Below are 19681 nucleotides of genomic sequence, written 5' to 3'. Positions count from 1 at the left end.
GTAATCTTGTCCATGGTTTAATATATGTCCTCTGTCTATTATACTTTTGGGAGTATATTTTATAATTTATAATAAATGCTTGGTTATAAATGTACTACACTATGTGATGTTCCTTTTTCCTGTGTGATCATCTATCCATCCGCCTGTGATTCTGGAGTTACCATGTGTACAGACAGCGGAGGATCGCCTCTCCTGGTTCTGTCTGGGCTGTGGCTGACCATTTTCCCTGGAGTTATTAAAGCTGTGTTTGCCTATCTTTAACAAGACAGGCATGCACATCTGGTGAGTGCTTTTCCTGTGTGGTGAAGGGAGCACTGCAGATTAAGGTGAACTTTGTTTCATATATTCTTTTGAAGAAGCACTGGGTGATACTTTTAAGAAGTTTCAAGATATATATATATATATATATATATATATATATATCTTTTTTGGACACATTACACAGGCAGTCCCTGGGTCACGAATATTTTTACATTTTGGATAGCATAAGGAAGGGCCAACACCCCTTAAATGTTTGTTTTGCTGTTTATCCCCCTGTTCAGAAGATTTCACCTCACTTTCTGTTCCTGTGACAATTGGATTTTGAAAATTTTAGTTTGTTGTGGAAACAAGGATTGGTGATAAACATTCAGTGGAGACACCTTTTTCCCATGATAACTCTTACATGAGTGAATTTCCCTTCCTAGGGGTAGATTTCTTCTCACTTCCTGTTGTAATATTTACGGACATGGTAAAAATTGGCCTCTAGGTATTGATTGGTGCCCTCCTCCTGGTAACTACACGATATGCCCCCTCTCCCCACCATCCTAGTAATGACATGGCCCCTGATGGTAATGCCATATTCTTCCTCCCAGCCCCTCCCCTCTTCTGGTGCTGCTCAATTTGACACAAATAAAACCTTGGGCCCCCAGAACCTGCAGCCCCTTGGGGCCCCTCGGAAGGTGTTAAGTGATTTTCTACTAACTTTTCTGTCAGTGTTGGAAGGTGTTGTGGGGGGCAATGTGTCCGTTCCAAGCTGTCAGTGTTGCCAGCAAACATCCTAGGATGGCGGGGTACAGAGAATTCTTGTTAGGTGACAAACACTGAGTGACCTGACTGAGCAAAGAGTTGTCTGATCTCAGTTACAATGGTCCTGTCCCGGCTATCAGGCAGTGCTCTCCTCATTCTCCTGCTTCTTTCACTGTGACCAGCAGCCAAGCTCACTGTCCCCATTGTTGTCAGCTACACAGCAGCACAGTGCCACATTTCCCTTTCCTGGGCTGCTCTCAGTCCTCCACTCCATTCCAGCGGCCTTCTCCCCAGCCAATGAGAGTGGAGGAGGGGTGTGGACTGAGGAAAAGGCAAAGTGGAAACTGAGTACTGGAGTACAGAGCTTAGCTGTGGACACAAGGCGGATTGGAGCCGGACTCTGTCTTTGTGGGGGAAATGCAGCATGCTAATATGACAGCAGGGAGCCTCCTCTTGTAAGTGTGAGTTGTTCATAAGTCATAAGTTTGCAACTCAGGGACTGTCTGTATATATTTCATCCACTGTTGATTTTTTAAACTTTTTTTAGTACACATATTATTTTGAAATATATATACACATATATATATATATATATATATATATATATACACATACATATATACATACATACACACACACAATGTATTTTTTTCTTTTGACTATATATTTGGAATTTCCAGGCACTTATATATGAATCTTCGTATCTTTATATATTTTGATATTCTGCACCTTGTAACTTCAGTCATGCAGTCAAATTATTATTTTTTTAATGCCTTTTCTATTTGGGCGACTGACTTGCACACAGTGTTGCAGTCCATCTCACTCTGCTGCTTCAGTGTAAGGAAGGTGGTGGTGGGTGGGTAATGACACAGGAGTGTTTTTGCTTTGTCAGCTAATTCCTGTTAGATGAAAACAATCACAGGCAATAAGCATATAAATTTAGCTCTCAGCATCTTCACTGTGGCTGTAAGTAGGAGCCTGGACACAGCACATAAACATACTGTACACTTCTGTGAATATTCATGTGCAGACTTCATTACGTTAGGTACAAAAACAATATACTTTCAACCTCTTAAAATGTAAAATGGAGAATTTATCACTGGTGCGGGAATCCTCTGCAAATTTGGATGTGATGATTAAGGGGTTACAGGAACAACACAACACATTATTAAAAGAAAACAATATAACAACACAATTGAAAATCCAATGAACTTCAGCCTTATTAAAGTTTTCATAGTTACCAATATTGTGAACTAGACCTGTAAATGCCTTGGGGTAAGAAGGGGGGCGCTAAAGCCAAGCAGGTAAGCTGCAGTGTTACTGTCCCCCAACCGCTCCCCTTTTAGCTGCTAAGGCAGCTGACGGGGGGTATGTAGAATGATAATCTGTTGTAATATATCCAGTGCATAGTAAAAATATTTAAATTATTTGAAAACTACAGATAAAAAAAACAGTAACGTACTGCAAGTGCTTAATATGAATGCAATTTTAATGCAATACAGTGCTAGCAGTTTTTAACCTAATGGCCACAGTTCTTGTACACGGAGATTTCCATAAATTTCTGCTGGTATAAATGAAAAAAAAAATATATATGTATATATATACATATACTTACTAGACTGCATAGTCCTCTCTTTAACATCTGATGTCCAAGCACCCTGGCCTTGCTGAGACCGAGCTGCAAGGCGAAACAAATATTCTGTATTGGGTTTTAAACCTTCCACTAAATATGATGTTGTTGGGTCAAAAGTCTTTTTGATCTGTGAAAAAAACATTGTTCATTGATTACAGTTATTTCTTGTACATCAAACAGGAGAGAATTTATTGAACAGACTAAATATTTAATTCTTTAGCAATAACAGCAGCAAGAAGATTGCTTCAGAAATTCCATCAGATCTTAAAGTGGTTGTAAAGGCTCAAGGTTTTTTTACCATCAAGCATTCTATGCATGAAGGTAAAAAACCTTCTGTGTGCAGCAGTGCCCCCAGACCCCACTAATACTTACCTGAGCCCCATCGCGATTCATTGATGTGCACAAATCCCAGGTCTCTGCCATCTCATTTGCTGAGACAGCAAGCAGGAGCCACTGACTCTCTCTGCTGTCAATCACAGCCTGTCAGCCAAAGAGGAGAGAGAGGGGGCCAAGCCACAGTTCAGTGTTTGAATGGACACATGGAGCAGTGGCTTGGGATCACACCTGCTCAGGTGCCCCCATTACAAGCTGCTTGCTGTGGGGGCACCCGACAGAAAGGAGAAGTCAGGAGCGCCGGCAAGGGAACCGAGAAGAAGAGGATCCAGGCTGCTCTGAGCAAAACCACTGCATGCAGTAGGTAAGTATAACAGGTTTGTTATTTAAAAAAAAAAAAAAAGAACCTTTAGAATCGCTTTAATTGATTAAACATTCTAAACAAGATGACTCCTTAGCTTACAGAACAAATATGTGCACTTTAATTATTAATATGGTACGTAGCTTTAACCACTAGCCTACAGGGCACTTATACCCCCTTTCTGCCCAGGTCAATTTCCAGCTTTCAGTGCTGTCGCACTTTGAATGACAATTGCACGGTCATGCAACACTGTAGCCATATGAAATTTTTATCATTTTTTTGAGACAGATAGAGCTTTCTTTTGGTGGTATTTAATCACCTCTGGGATTTTTATTTTTTCTTAAACAAACCAAAAACCACTGAACATTTTGAAAAAAAACAAACGTTTTTTCTTAGTTTTTGTTATACAATTTTATAAATAAGTGATTTTTCTCCTTCACTGATGTGCGCTAATGAGGCTGCAGTGATGGGCACTGATAGGTGGCACTGATGGACACTGATAGGTGGCACTAATGGGCACTGATGAAAAGGCACTGGTAGGTTGCACTGATGGGCACTGACAGGCATCACTGATGGGCACTGAAAGGAAGCACTGATACAGGACACTGATACATGACAATGATAGGCAGCACTGATAGGCACTGACAGGCGGCACTGATAGGCAGCACTGACTGGAACTGATAGGTGGCACTGACTGGCACTGATGCGCACTGATAGGCGACACTGACTGGCACTGATAGGTGGTACTGATTGGCAGCACTGATTGGCATTGATAGGTGGCACTGATGGGTGACATTGAAAGGCAGCTCAGATGGGCACTGACATGTGGCATTGATGTGCACTGGTATGTGGCACTGATGGGCACTGGCACGTGGCACTGATGAGCACTGACAGATGGCACTTCTGGGGTCACACTGATCATCAGGGCACACTGATCATCAGTGCCCTGATGATCAGTGTACATGTCCCCTCCGCGGAAAGCCGATTACCGACTCTCCTCTCCTCTTGAGCTGTCAGCGTGACAGCTCGAGAGGAGAGAAATGCCGTTAACCAGCATTTCCGTGTTTACATGTGATCAGCTGTGAATGGACACAGCTGATCACAAGACCGAGCCAACATCTTCGGCTCTTTCCGTGATCCGGACACAGCGCACCGGCGATCGCCGCGCTGCGTGCTCCCTGAGCCGCGAATGCGCAGTGAGAATGGTAGGACGTCATATTACGTCCTATCAGAATGAGTGAACCACCTTGCGCCTGTCGTTGTACTATAGGGCGGGCGGAAGGTGGTTAAAATATACTGGTGTTCTGTTTTTAGGTTTTAAAAACAGGCAACAGATTTAGAAAGAGCCTAAAGGCAAAACTTATAAAAGCCCATTTTTAGATTACAGGCCTTTTTGAGATAGCACAATTGTATATTAATACAAAGTATGTGGGCTGAATTCATGGTCCTGGAACACTTTTCATACATTACGTATACTATCCACATTTTTAAAAATGGCAGCACTCCAAACTTATCCACAGAAAATACTTAATTACACAGCAGAAGTGCACAGAGTGCAGCCTCAGAGGCTCATGAAGAGGTGCACATGGTTCGAAATGTGTTCCTGGCTGCACTTGTTCTAAGAGTGACAGCAAACATAGGTGATTCCTGACATCGCAGCTGCACTCCCCTGGGACAGACGAGCCCCAGACCTCTCACAGCAGGACCCGGCACGTTCTGCCATCTTCTGGGTTGTGTCTGATGCTGGCTATCCCCCATCCCAGGTCACTGAGTCCCAATACCACCATGCTAGTTATTCCTGCCTGCACCTTTCATGCTCTTGTGAGTGTATATTCATCTTTTTATTAAATGTATGGTTTTAATTTACTACACTATGGTGACTTTTGCACTTGTCTGTTTTTTCTCTTCCCGCGTGCACTGTAGACAGAGCTTCCCCCTTATGGGCTGCATCATCCACCTAGTTGTTATAGTAGTATACTGTATATTTTGGACACTCACTCACATCCTAATAACCTTTTTATTTTATCACGTTTTGAGTCACCCAATTTGTTTAGCAGGTTGTTGTTTACTATTACACAGCAACTATTTCCCCATCAGGACTCATCATCAGCCATTCAGGTGCGGTTTAGTTAAGCGCAGTGTCTGCAGTTAATCAGTGGAGAATTTTTCCTGTCTATGCAGATTTTTAAAAACTACAAAACCTGGCAAAGTCCTGGACCAGATGGTCTTCTCTTACAGTACTATAAGATGTTAGAAACTAACATAGCTCCATACTATTTGAAAACCTTTAATAGCTTAACCTTTTCCTGCCGGAGATATGCATATATGTGGCCTCTCAGCGGGTGGGTTTTAACGCCGAGAGGCCACATATCTGCAGTCCTATGTAAACTGTTTTCTGTGATGAGAGTGGACGCCCTGAGTGCTCCCAGTACAGATACCAGCATAGACTGGAAAGCTACAATGTATACGTGTGATTGAGAGCTTTCCGATCATGTGACTGAAAATTTACAGCGGTCACATGATCGAAATGCCCACTCCGCCTCCCAGCATTTAGCATATCTTAGAGGGGTCGGGAGGTGGCAGGAAGGGGTTAAGCAAAGGGTGTCACATTTCTCCACAGACTTTAGAGGCACATACAGTAGTTATTCATAAGAAGGGTAATGACTCACAAAACATATATATATATATATATATACACACACATACACTGTAAGTTGAGCCAGTTCTGATGATAAATTTGACTTTATGACTTCAAACTACCTTACCCAAACTACCCAAAAGCCGTTCTCCTTAGTTTTAAATTTGGAGATTCTATGGTAAACTTCCAGGGGCTATGTAGCTTTTGAGAAATCAGTTTATATTATTTTACTTTTAAATACTTTATAAAGGGGGCTTGGCGCATGGAATTGTAGGACGTGCATTCCTGCAGCTCCCGGCCTGTGACCTTCCTGCGAGGCTTTTCACCCTCTTTGTGGCACCACCGCGAACCCCGTTATGGGCAGGAACTAGTACCGGACCCGCAGGAGAGCAGTTGGGGGTTGGTCCGATTCCGATTTGGATCGGTTCTTCGGATGGTGCCGGTTTCTCCTGATCCTTCTCCTCCGGACACAGGACCATCACCAGATGTGCAGGTGAGCTCTCACAGCCGCCACTCCTCTCCTGGGGATCCTGACCAGCTCTCCCAGAGGTCCTGCAGCCCCTCTCAGGCCTCCATCTGTTCCGGGGATGGCTGGGACTTGCAGTCCCACATCAAATCTCTTCATACATATCTTAAATCTCTTCCTAAAAAGGCCAATTTTGAGCTTTGTGTGAAACGTATTGATAATACATATAAGCAGGAGATCTTTGACCTTAAACAAGATATTTGTGTACGTATGGAAGAGATTGAAAATACAGCGGATAGCCTATGCATTGCTTTACAGTCCCATGAAGAGACCCTTAATTCTCACACGGTCCTATTACATCAACTCATGTATCAACAGGATTATATAGAGAACAGGAACCGCCGTAACAATATACGGATCAGGGGCGTGCCAGAGTCTATAGAATCTAAGGACTTTGCTGCAGCGGTTAGAGCCATCTTCAACCAGCTACTGCAACAGCCTAAGGATACTCATATTGAGCTGGACCACGCACATCGTACTCTAAGCCCCAGAAATCCTGACCCCTCCTTTGTTCGTGATATTCTATGTAGGGTTCACTATTTCAAGGTCAAAGAAATCATTATGCGTGCGGCTAGCACACAGGACACCAACCTATTCAATGAGATACGAGTGATGCTGCTCCCTGACCTCTCCGGTCAGACCATAACCATGAACAGGACCCTACGCCCCCTCACTCAGCTGCTACAGGATAGACACATCCGCTATCATTGGCGGTTTCCTTTCCAACTCTGAGCTTTTCAGGATGGTAAATATGCACAGTTCCGTACCCTTGGGAACCTGCCTGCTTTCCTGAACTGCCTCAAGTGTCTCTCCCAGACTGGCCCATTCCGCTCCCAACCCCAGGACTTCCATTTACTTCACCTTGGCAGCGGTCCGAAAGGAAGAATCGTTCCAGGTTCTCCTCCCAGAAGATTCCTGATGGCTGATATTCTCTTGGTTCAGGGCGAGAGGCTCCTCGTGTATACATTTGTATTCCCACCTGCCTTTGCCACTGTTCTTGTTGGCTGGTTTCTGGGTTCTGCTGGTTCCTTGCTCTTATTTCACTGCATTCAAATATGTGCCTTTTAAATGTGTTTTTATGTTGTTTATTATGAGGGTTTACTATATGCATTTTGTATGAGGGGCCGCTCTCTTTTTTGGGCAACTGCCCTCGGTAGGGACCGCACCATTGTGCTGTTGACGTTCCCCACCTAGGACCCTCAGTGTACTTTTTTACCACACTGTATGTTATCTAGCTGGTTTTTCTGTCTATTAAATTCTCTTTTCTAAACTCCCTTTATTTCTGGTTTCCCTTCGCCTATCCTCTGCCTATTTACCTTCGGCACTTTTCCTTTTTTTTTTCTTCCCCCCTTTTCCTCCTATCCCCTCTTCCCCCCCCCCCCCCCCACCTTTCCCTTTTTTATTTATTTTTTTTTCTTCTCGGAAGTCGGGGGGGACTTGTAGGGGCTCTGTTGGTGGTATATGTTTCCCTTACCTTATCTCCCATATGACAGATATGACAGGTATGACAGACACCCACTGGTTTTTTCTCTGTTAATATTCAAGGATTTAACACCCCGGGAAAACGGAGCCAGATGGTTTATCATTTTCACAAAACATGATCTGCACTTGGTAGACGTGTGGAAGGTGTGGAAGGTCCTGCACCCTTCAGATTAGGATTATAGCTATTATTCAGAGGCACATGAGTCCTATAATCGCCTTGATTATTTTTTTGTTTCACAATCCTTACTCGATTCCCCTATTTCGGCTTCCATTGGTCATTTCTTATGGTCCGATCATGCTTTTATTCATCTAATTATATATAATCTCCCCAGTCCTCTACGTCGCCCTTCCTGGCGTTTGAATGATACTTTGCTTAAAGATTCCGTATGTGTCGCGGAGGTCACGAGGGTTATACAAAACTTTGTTGTGGATCATTCCTCGGATACAAGTGGCCCCCTTAACCAGTGGGAGGCCCTTAAATGTGTTTGAACGCTATTACTCTCAACTTTATAATTTGTCCCCCGCTTCTCCAGCTGTCTCTGTGGATTCCTGCCCTCAGGCTATGACTCAATACATTGCTGAGATGGTGTTAACGGTCCTTGATGGGCAGGACTCTCTCAACATCGAGGAGCCCTTTTCTATTCCAGAGGTTCTTGAAGCAATTAAGGCCCTTAAATCTGGCAAGTTCCCGGGCCCTGATGGGTTTACCCCAAGATTCTACAAAACATTTGCCCCTCTGTTAGTCCCGATTTTGGCTCAAGCCTTTAATGCTATTGATGACTCTCATTTACCCTCCCCGGACTTTCTTTCCGCTAATATTTTGGTTATCCCCAAACCTGGCAAAGATCCTTCTGTTTGCAGTAGTTTTTCTGCTTAACTTGGATGTTAAGCTTTTTGCAAAACTTATGGGGTTCCGCCTCTCTCCATTTCTTCTGGTGCTGATACATCACGATCAGGTCGGATTTTTTCCCGCTCGGGAAGCTAAGGACAACACTACCAAAACGATCCACCTTATTTCCTACATTAAGCAACATCGTTTGAAGGCATGCCTTCTCTCGTTTGACGCCGGGAAGGAGTTTGATCGTATTGATTGGCGTTTCCTGCGCCTTACTTTAGAGCAAATAGGTCTGGGTCCACGGTTCCTTTATCGGATTATGTCCCTGTACTCTCACCCCATGGCTTTGGTTATCGAGAACGGTACGGCCTCTTCATCCTTTTCTATCTCGAATGGTACCAGACAGGGTTGCCCTCTGTCTCCTTTACTTTTTGTCTTGGTTATGGAGCAGCTTGCGCAGGCTATACGAACCAATGGTTCTATATTAGGCATTCATACTCCTTCCACACATCATAAACTGTCTCTTTATGCAGATGATCTCCTAATTTATATGCAACAGCCTCTCATCTCTCTCCCCAGCCTGCTCCAGGAGTTCGTTTAGTAACTTTAAACTTAACATTTCCAAAACGGAGGCATTGAACATCTCTTTACCTGATTGCGTATTGTTTCAACTTTGCTCCAATTTTTAGTTTCAATGGCCATTCCATATCTTGGGGTTCTGATTTATTCTGATCTTATTGCTCTCTACTCGCTTAATTATCCGCCCCTGCTTACGCACCTCTGTAAAGACTTGGCTTTGTGGGGAGCCTCCTCTTTGCCCTGGTTTGGACGTATTAACACCCTTAAGATGGACACCCCTTCCGAAACTATTATATCTTTCACAGACTATCGTGGTCTCTGTACCGAAGAGTTTCTTTCTCTCTTTGCATTCTCTATCAATCATTCTCTATCAATCAGGTTTATTTGGCATCAAGGGTTTTCAAGATTGAAATACAAACTGCTCACCTATCGGAAGCTTAGGGGTGGAGTGGGTTTATCCGATTTTGAGTTGTACTATCGGACCGCCCTGTTGGCACGTATGCTTGACTGGTTCTCCAGACCTTTCCATAAAGCCTCCTGCATGGTAGAACAAGACCTATCTCAAACCGATCTTCGGGCTCTCCTCTGGGGCTATGGCCATGATTCTCATTGTCTACATGGCATGTCTCCTTTGACTTTGGCAGCTCTACGCTTGTGGTATAAACACGGTCTTCTTACCCTTTTACCCTCCGACCCTTCCCCTTTATCTCCCCTATTTGATAATCCTTCCTTTCCCCAAGGGATGGGAAATTCTATCCTGGGTCCCTTTGCCAGGACCTCTTGGCCGGTGGCCCAAGACTTTATCCTCTCTCAGACGGGTCTCCCGCTCTTCCCGGGCAGCCCTAGGGATTGGTTGACTGCTTTACACTTGTCTACGTTTTGTAAACATTTACATTCCACCTCTCAAACTCACCGGCCGCTTACGGAGTTTGAGCAATTGTGCTCCCTTTCGGAACCTCCGAGACATGTTCTGGCCTCTCTTTACAAAGTTTTGCATGCTGCAACTCATTCTGAACTTTCACCCTAAACTAGAGAGTGGACTCGAGACATTGGCAGAGGTATATCTGCTGAGGAATGGTTTACATCGTTTCACTTCACACAGAGATCCTCTATTTCTTGCTACTCTCAAGAAAAGAATTTTAAGCTCCTCTACCGCTGGTATTAAGACCCCTATTCCCTGCAGAGGATTTTTCCATCTACGTCCAATCTTTCTTGGCGTTCTAATATGGCTGTGGGCACTCAGCTTCATATTTGGTGGGATTGTGATAAAATTCATCCCTTTTGGCACCAAGTTTTTGAAGTCTACAATAAAATTTATGTTGAGTCCTTGACCTCTTCGCCGGAGATTGCTCTCCTCTCCATTTTACCAGGCTTCCTGGTGGCACAGAAGAAGTGTTTATTACGTTTCATCCTTTCTGCAGCTCGTCAATTGAAACCTCTTTTTTGGAAAATGGCCACCCCCCACCCTACCGCTGTGGGTTTCTGTGATTAATGATAACATGCGAATGGAAGAGATGTTGGCATTTGTCAATGATACCTGTGAAAAACATAAATTATTATGGTTAGTCTGGCTCCATTTTTCCTCCTCCTCGACCCTTCGAGACTTGTGTGCGCCTGCTATGCCGCCTTAGACCTTATCTGTTTGGTCTACGTGACTCACGGCTGTCTGCCTTGTATTGGTGTATTTGCTTTTGATTTTTGACATTGGATTGCCCCCCTAGGGCCCCTTTGGAGTTGTTCCACTATGGATTCGCCTCCTTGTCTTCCCAGGCTCCCGACTCTTCCTCTTTTCTTTTTTCCTGTGCTTCTTTCTTCCCCTCTTTCCCCCTGGGTTATTTTTTTTAATTTTATTTGGTGGATTCCACTCGGATATATATTGCTGCTCCTCAAGCCCCTTTTTTGGAACAGATTCTCCAGATATATGTCTTAGGGGATTTCATGTTATTTATCCAGGCCTACCTAACTTGACTGTTGAAGTTCACGGACTTTTATATTATCCCTTTTGTCTCATCTCCTCGATGAGCCTACTGATTGTTTACATGCATATGTAATCGCTGGTTCCCCTCGTTTTTCTTTTCTCTATACTATTTTGTAAAACTTAATAAAGACAAATATGCCTTTAAATTCTTAAGAAAATAAATATTACCAGAGCAAGTACCATGATCTCTGTGACAGGAGATACATAACCACAAGTGTGGAACTTACACATTACATTGCATACATGCACTAAACATGATAAAGTATATCTGAGCTTCAGTTCAGTTTAACCGCTTGTAGCTGATAAATATTTTTTTGTAAATAACATTTTTTGCTTGCATTTATGGTAGAAATGATTGATCATACTAATGAAGCTTCATACAGAAAGGGCAGATTTGTCACTCATACTATTAGTGTGTAAAAGCATAACAACAAACACAATTTAGTACATACTATTTATTAGTAATATATACCTGCTGCATTCCTACTGTAGAATGTGCACTTATATTTTCTGAAATGGACACCTGCTGTATCTAAATGCAATGCATGCAGTTCTTAAAGCCATTCTTTACCTACCTCAGGCCCTTTCTCGCCTTCTTTGTAAATCACTTCATACTTTACAATACTGTCCTGGCGTGGAGGACTCCAGGTGAGACTAATGCTAGTTTCTGATTTGGCTTCAGCTCTGAAATTCATTGGCTGTCCAGGAACTACATAAAGAAAAAAAATAACGAAAGTTAACATGCAATCAAATGTTTTCCTATTTTACTATTGTACCAAGGGTATATTATAGTTGTGGTATCACTTCCTGTCCTGGTTTCATTGTCCTGGTAATTGTGACCAAGAAAGGAAGGGTTTGAAAATCTCAAATCGGGATACAGACAGCAATTTCAAGCAAACTAGGGTTTGATAAAAAAAAAAAAACAAAGCATTTTTGTTGCCAACCATTGTGGTTTTCTCTAACTTTTTTTACTAGTGACAATTATGTAGCCAATGGCGGAACAGAGCAGAAGTTGTTTGTATGAAAATAGAGAAGATAACATGAGTCATGGTGTCTTGATAATAGCAAGCTCGCTCGCATTACAATAGTGCTGTGCAGAAATACATTGTAAAAACAAAATTACATTGTAATCAGCTGCTCCTGATCGCTGCAGCTAATACATAAGAAACTTTTTACATTGTAGTTAGTACTTTGTAAAACACACTGAGACATGGTGAACAGTGCAGAAAGAGCCACTGACAGGGGTTCTGTTATGCTGATGTAACCGTAATGTAGTAAGCTGATGTATCAGCTAGTATATTTGCAAATGTGGACCTGTATGGGCGGCACTGCAAGGTGTGGTATGCCTTGAACATTTAAAGTATAACTAAACTTATTTTTTTTGGACAGAGTGTAGGGGAGTTAGAACCCCTGTCAGGAAGTGTCTGTGCCCTCGTTAGCGAGATGCACCCTCTCCATCTGTCCTGTTTACCATTATCATCGAACGTGAAAGTAAAAGAAAATTCATACACTTTGGGTTGTCCCTAGAACAGTAATAGGTGGGAAACGTTCTTATAGGGATACTAGTTCTAGTTACCCTGGAGACAACCAGAGATTCTCTCATTGTGGGGGGGGGGGGGCAAATTTTCTCTCACTTCCTGTTTTGGCTATGGGACAGTACGCCCTGGTTCACACTGTGTGGGCTGGTTGAGGGTGTGGGAATCACAGCTGTTGCCGCACCCACAGCCAAATCGCACTGCTCTTATGAGACACACGGGCCTGCCATTCATTCTGAATGGCACCCCCAAGCATCTCAGCCTACAACACATTTGCGGGTACAAGAACCACAGGGAAATTGCATGGTCAAAAAGACCATGAGGGCAGCATGGCACGCACAAGTGTTAACCAGGAGTTATAACCCTCACTTCTCTCTCCAAAACAAAAAAAATGCTTTTAGTTCTACTGTACCTAAAGGTCCTACAGGCAAATGTAATATGTTCAAGATCTGTATATGGTTAAATAGAGTTGACAGAATTGTGAATTCAGCAAATACCTGCAATGTATTTTAACATGTTTAAGGAACATTCAAATGAATGTCAGACATGTCATTAACAAAGAACGGTAATGGTGGAAACAGCTCTAACACTGAAGCCAACCTACCACTGAAGTACCTGTTAAACTCAAAGCATACTTTTTCAGCATGAAATAATCTGCACCCCTTTGCACATATATATTAAAGGACCAAAATATCCGCAGTAAGTCTAAAGGGAGAACCTTTTCTTCTATTCCCCAGAAAAACCTTTTTTTCAATTAAAATAATAAACACATTCTACTTACCTGCTCTGTGATATTGCACACAGTAGCCCTGAAACTTTGTCTTCTGGGCGCCTGGTGCTCTTGCTGCATTCTCTTCTGTGTGTGCCCCCGTAGCAAGCCCCTTGCTACAAAAGCACACCTGCGGGCTCGCATCCAAGCCAGGTTTTATGTGCCCATAGACACACACAGTGAGACTCAGCCCTGACCGTCTCTCACAGAATTTGATTAACAACCACCGAAGGCTCCCGCTGCTGCCTCTGTGTCCTGTGAGGAGAGGAATACAGACCAGCGAAGTGCATATGGGCAGCACTGGACTGAGACAGGACTCAGGTATGTATATGGGAAGGTGAGAGTGCGATACATTTACTGACATTTGTTACTTTAATACAAGAAATGCATTAGGGTAAAAATGTCCTGCCTTTAGAACCACTTTAGGGCCCATTCACCTTTGTATTATACTGTATTTTTTTTTTTTGTCTGATGCATTTTTTATTCAAATACATAATGCACGTGTGCTGCAATGCACTTCACACCACACATTAAATCATAGTGCACATGTGTCATGACATACATTTACATGTGGTTTGATGCGGTTTAATTTATAGGAACAGAAAATGCATTAGGCAAATTGAAAAGCATTACACCTCTAGAAAATCTTATTTTGGAGACAGTATCTGCAACTCTTGGTAAAACTGATCAAGACCTTAATTCATACAAATCCCCGGGAGAGTGGATTTTAAAATATGCTTTCATCGCTATTCATATTTGTTCCCATACAACACACAGCTAAAATTAGTCTTTATTTTGAAGTTACAGAAAAACATTTCCTATGCAACCAAAAAGTTGATAGCAGTTCAATTTTAAATACATTATAATGTAACTAATATTTGAAAACTGCCACTCACCTCCTTGCTGAGTTTTCACTTGGATGGGATCAGAAAGTGGGCCATCACCAACAGATGTAAAAGCCAAGACTCTGACAGTATAGGTTTCATGTTCCAGTAAATTTCCTATAGTGGTTAAAAGATTATCATCCACATTATATTTTAACCAGTTGCTGACTGGCTGGTCAGGCTCCATAGTGTAGTAAACACGATATCCCCGTATTTGCCCATTTGGTTCCACGGGTTCTTCCCATTGAATTATCATTGTAGTAGAGGTAAGCATCCGAGCCTGTACATTTCGAGGGGCACTAGCAGGGGCCTGCTCTCCAGTCCGTGTCACTACAGGTTCACTGGGTGGTCCTTGGCCGATTGAGTTAACTGCTGACACCCAGATCTCATATTCAGAATTAGGACTGAGTCCACCAATGCTGTATCTTGTAGTTGTGATATCCTCCTTTATTTGATATGGCCCATCCTGCGTTTTAGATTTGTATTCTATAACATAGTAAGACACAGGATCGGGATTGCCAGAGTCCCATGTAATTGTTATACTCGTAGCTGTGGTCTCTGTTACAACGGGAGTTCCAGGTGCCTTAGGAAGGGCTACAAATTGGGTAAACGAAACACATAAGAGAAGAAAAATATGTCAAAAAAATATTTAAAAAAAACAAAAAAATCTTCAAAACAATAAATCCACAGCTGATTCAGAGCAAGGTAAAATCCTTTTAAAGCATGGTTCAAAAAGGTTCTTCAGCCCTGGTTCACACCGATGCGGTGTGGAATTCACACTGGTTTCTGTGCGATTTCCGCACTGCATCATAATCGCACCCCATTCATACGAACCGCTGAGGCTGTGTATTTGAAGTTAGCAAAACCCCAAAATCGGTTCGCAAAAAATGCGGTGTGATGTGTAGAATCCAATTGCATGGGTGTGAACACCCATGTGATTTGATTCTGATGCGGACAAAAAAAAGGGTCCTGCAATATTTTGGTGCAGATGCGGTGCAATTTGAGCAATACAATATTTATGGCTTAAATTGCACCACACAAAAATCGCATGTGATTTGCACAGGAATGCGGTGCGGTTCCTGTGCGAATCACATGTGATGTGCCACACCACATCAGTGTGAACCAGGGCTCAAGAATAATAATCATGATCCTTCATATAACTCACTGTTCAGGGATTCACAGCCCTCACTCAGTTCATTGACTTATACAAGAGAGTCAAGCATTTGACAGCTAAATTTATACACAAAGACCTCAGGGTGGTCAGTTGTTCAGACGATATTACTGAAAAACAGAAGGTCTTGTAAAATGTTCTTATGGATGGTGGACAGCAGCAAGTCACAATGGTGTTCGATTATCTTGGGGTAAAGGGGGTGGGGTTAATGGAGAGAATCAACCATAGCCAGATGCTGTTTCTCTTTGAGATTGGTCAGCAATGGATAGCTGTAGATTTTGCCTATGTCTGAAGAATGAGTACATACTTGAATCCAGAAAAGAAGGGGGAGGGAGTGGGAGGCAGACTTTTGAGGTACCCAGACACAACTTACTTTAGTCTAAAACCATTTTATTACTATAATGTAAAACAATGAATGATTTACTTTAAATATTTACTGTACATCCAAGTACAATCACTGTGATTTCTCAGTCACATATTTGTTCATATCCAGGACCAATTAGCATTTTACAGTATAGATCACTTAATTTTCTATAAATCAAGATTTCATTAGATGATAACATTTTCCATCACTAATAGCTAGGTAGTGGACTGAAGATTGCAAACTTAAAACCAATTTGAGATGAACTCAGCTTTTTCAGAAGAGTAATTGAGGCTATGTTTGTGTGATCACAAACCCGTAAAAGCTCATAAAAATATTCTTGGGGACAAGCACAGGGACACAAAAGAGAAGGACCCCGGGAAGTCCTAGCAAGCCAGAGATTCATGCAATTCTAAGGCCTCATGCACATTGGGCGTTTTTACAGCTGCTGTTCTGGGTGTCAGGTGTTTTTTTCTACAGCCAATAAACTCCCCAGCATGCTATCCTATGTGTTCATGCACACATATGCTTTTATCAGCATTTTTCGGCAGGGGCATTTTCAGGCTGGAAAAAAAACGCAGAACTACTGAATTTGAAGATGGGTTTTTCAGCTGTAAAATCACTCTAAGACTGCAAAGCGCTGCAAAACACGACTATCCGGCATGCCATTCACATGCAATTGCTAGTTTGAATGGGCCCTAAGAGCGAGATCTCTGTAAGTGGAAACAGTTCAGGTTTTATCCTGGAAAAAAATCCGTAGCCAGTTAAAATTTCTGTGTGTGTGTGTGTGTGTGTGCGTGTGTGCGCGTGTGCGCGCGCGCATGTGTGTGCGCATAACAGGATTGTTTGACTTAACTTCTTGGTGCTCATTAGGTGACACAGGGTTGTGATGATTCCTACAGGAGAATGGACACTGGCAAACAAAGTTGAAAGAGAGCAAGGTATAACTTCTGCAACTTCAGTAATACTACAGTTTTATGTAAAAGCAATATTGATAGTGGGTCAAAAGAACAGATGAAGTGAAGTCATCTTGGCTTGACCAATCAAAACAGTCAAAGATCAAAATCTGCAATATGACATTGCAATCTATAGAATCTATAGAACAATTTATTGGGGACCAAAAAAAAAAACATTACAATTGTTCATCATGGGACAGGGTAGCAGTAATTCTGACACTGGAATGTCTAAAAACAGTCCAGCTGTGGCGTGGACAATACAGCAAACAAAATGACCGTAAGTTAAAAATAACAGAGGGGCTCAATAAGGAAGAATCATAAGACCAAAGCTGGCATCAGATGAGACCAGAACATCCCCCTGGTACAACAAACATGTGAACAGAAAACCAGGTGGCAGGCTTGCAAATCTGTGACACAGATGTCTGATACCAAAATGCCCATGAAGCACTAACTGACCTAGTAGAATGCGCGTTGACAGGAAAGGGAGGAACCTTGTCCATGAGTCTAAAGGCTTGAATGATGAGCTGATGAATCCACCTAGAGAAGTAGACAATCCCTTACGAGGACCCTCAGAAAAAAAAACAAGAGTCAGTCCATCTAAAGAGACCTAGCTCAGGGAGAGACTCAAATGGCACAAAGTGATCTCTCTGAGCAGGACAGAGAGAAGGTAGAACAATGTCGTGGTAAAGGTGAAGGAAAGAAGCCACCATGGAAAAGAGACCTGAGGCTTCAAGACAACCTTGCCCTGTGTAGCAAAAGCAAGGGTTCGTTATTAGTTAAAGCCATCAATCCAGAAACTCATCTTGCATGGGCAATGGGATCAAGGAAGGCAACCTTGTGAATAAAAGTAGATATAGGAATATACCTAATAGATTCAAAGTGTGGTTGTTGAAGGACCAATAGAACCAGGCTGAGATCCCACTGCATCACTGGGGGCAATGTCTGTGACATCCTGTATGAAGGCTTTCACTAAGGAGTGAGAGGCAAGAGGTCTCTGAAAGAGAATTGATAGGGCTGTAATATGAAGGTTAATGGTACTCAGATCAAAAGACATGATTCATCCCACATAGTACTGCCTGGGATGGAAGCTCCTTGCTTCGCAAGAAATAAGAAATAGGCTTTCCAGGTACAATGGTAGACTTTGCAAATGGATTTCCTAACTTTGAGAAGCACAGGGACAACAGATTCAGGTAAGCCCCTGTCATTTAGGACTTAGGCTTCAACAGCCAAGTCAATATAGTCAGTAACAGTTATTCAGGGTGGTACACAGGTTCTTGGGACAGAAAATGCCAGAAATTTGGGGAGCCCACAAGGAGTCCCCCAGGAGTCTGATGCTGCATCAAGGAAATGTACTCCAACCCAGGGTTTCAATGGTGGAATTGCAAAATTTAGGTTAAACTGATCTTACAAAATCACCAGAGATGTCATTACCATAGCAAGAGTGACCCGAACCTGAACACAAATGTTTACTGTCCCAGAGCAGTGTTTAGGTCTGCTAGTTTTTGAAGAGATGCTGTCAGGTTTGAAAATATGAAGCACAGTGGAGGCAGAATTTGAAATTCTACTTTGTAGCCACAAAGACTAAACGATGTCCCCAACACTCTGATAAGCGGGGATGTCACCTCATTGTTAGGACTTTTTCGCTGGTTTGGAAAATTTGGAAGTCCAAGAACTTGCAATAGAATCGAGCTCCAGACTTAAAGTGATACTAAACTCATGACATTGAATCAACAATACAAGGTCTCCCACAGTACATGGTAATGCATTTATTTTAGCAAAGTGCAACCGCTAAATAGCTTTTCTTAGCAGCAGTATACAGCGGTCATGTGACTGGTTTCTGTCTCCCCCTGAGCGCTGGTTCAGTTTCTATGGGGAGTTTTCATTCTTCTCTGAGTTTCCTCTGTACATCAGCAGAGGCAGCATGACTCATGACTCTCTCTGTCTGGACATTGCTGGTAGGATCACATCACATGCACCCTCCACTAAAGCCTGTGTCCACAAGCTTTTATGGGGGGTGCTGCCTCCATTAATCAAAATATGACATCTCACCCACTGTGCACTTTTTAAGTTACTGGGCATGAAGGAGGGAGGTACTGGGCTGTTAATTATGATCTGTATACAGTCAGGTCCATAAATATTGGGACATCGACACAATTCTAACATTTTTGGCTCTATACACCACCACAATGGATTTGAAATGAAACAAACAAGATGTGCTTTAACTGCAGACTGTCAGCTTTAATTTGAGGATATTTACATTCAAATCAGGTGAACAGTGTAGGAATTACAACAGTTTGCATATGTGCCTCCCACTTGTTAAGGGACCAAAAGTAATGGGACAGAATAATAATCATAAATCAAACTTTCACTTTTTAATACTTGGTTGCAAATCCTTTGCAGTCAATTACAGCCTGAAGTATGGAACGCATAGACATCACCAGACGCTGGGTTTCATCCCTGGTGATGCTCTGCCAGGCCTCTACTGCAACTGTCTTCAGTTCCTGCTTGTTCTTGGGGCATTTTCCCTTCAGTTTTGTCTTCAGCAAGTGAAATACATGCTCAATCGGATTCAGGTCAGGTGATTGACTTGGCCATTGCATAACATTCCACTTCTTTCCCTTAAAAAACTCTT

At 42.5% G+C, this 19681-nt stretch overlaps 1 protein-coding gene across 1 annotated transcript in view; it reads right to left on the bottom strand.

The window, feature by feature from the left end:
* PTPRS (protein tyrosine phosphatase receptor type S) overlaps nucleotides 1-19681 on the bottom strand; it is a 531027-nt gene that overhangs the window by 230439 nt on the left and 280907 nt on the right. The window contains exons 10-12 of the mRNA XM_089681016.1: nucleotides 14574-15155; nucleotides 11949-12082; nucleotides 2624-2768 (exon numbers count right to left, since the gene is read on the bottom strand). Of these exons, the coding sequence (XP_089537142.1) occupies nucleotides 2624-2768; nucleotides 11949-12082; nucleotides 14574-15155 (861 nt within the window). The remainder of the gene's footprint in view (nucleotides 1-2623; nucleotides 2769-11948; nucleotides 12083-14573; nucleotides 15156-19681) is intronic.

The sequence above is a fragment of the Staurois parvus genome, unplaced genomic scaffold (assembly GCF_062004578.1).
Source record: "Staurois parvus isolate SC_StPar_1 unplaced genomic scaffold, SC_StPar_1.0 ptg000256l, whole genome shotgun sequence".
NCBI classification, from domain to species: Eukaryota; Metazoa; Chordata; class Amphibia; order Anura; family Ranidae; genus Staurois; species Staurois parvus.
Note: the sequence above shows the minus strand (reverse complement) of the source record. Positions and strands in the feature narration are given on the sequence as shown.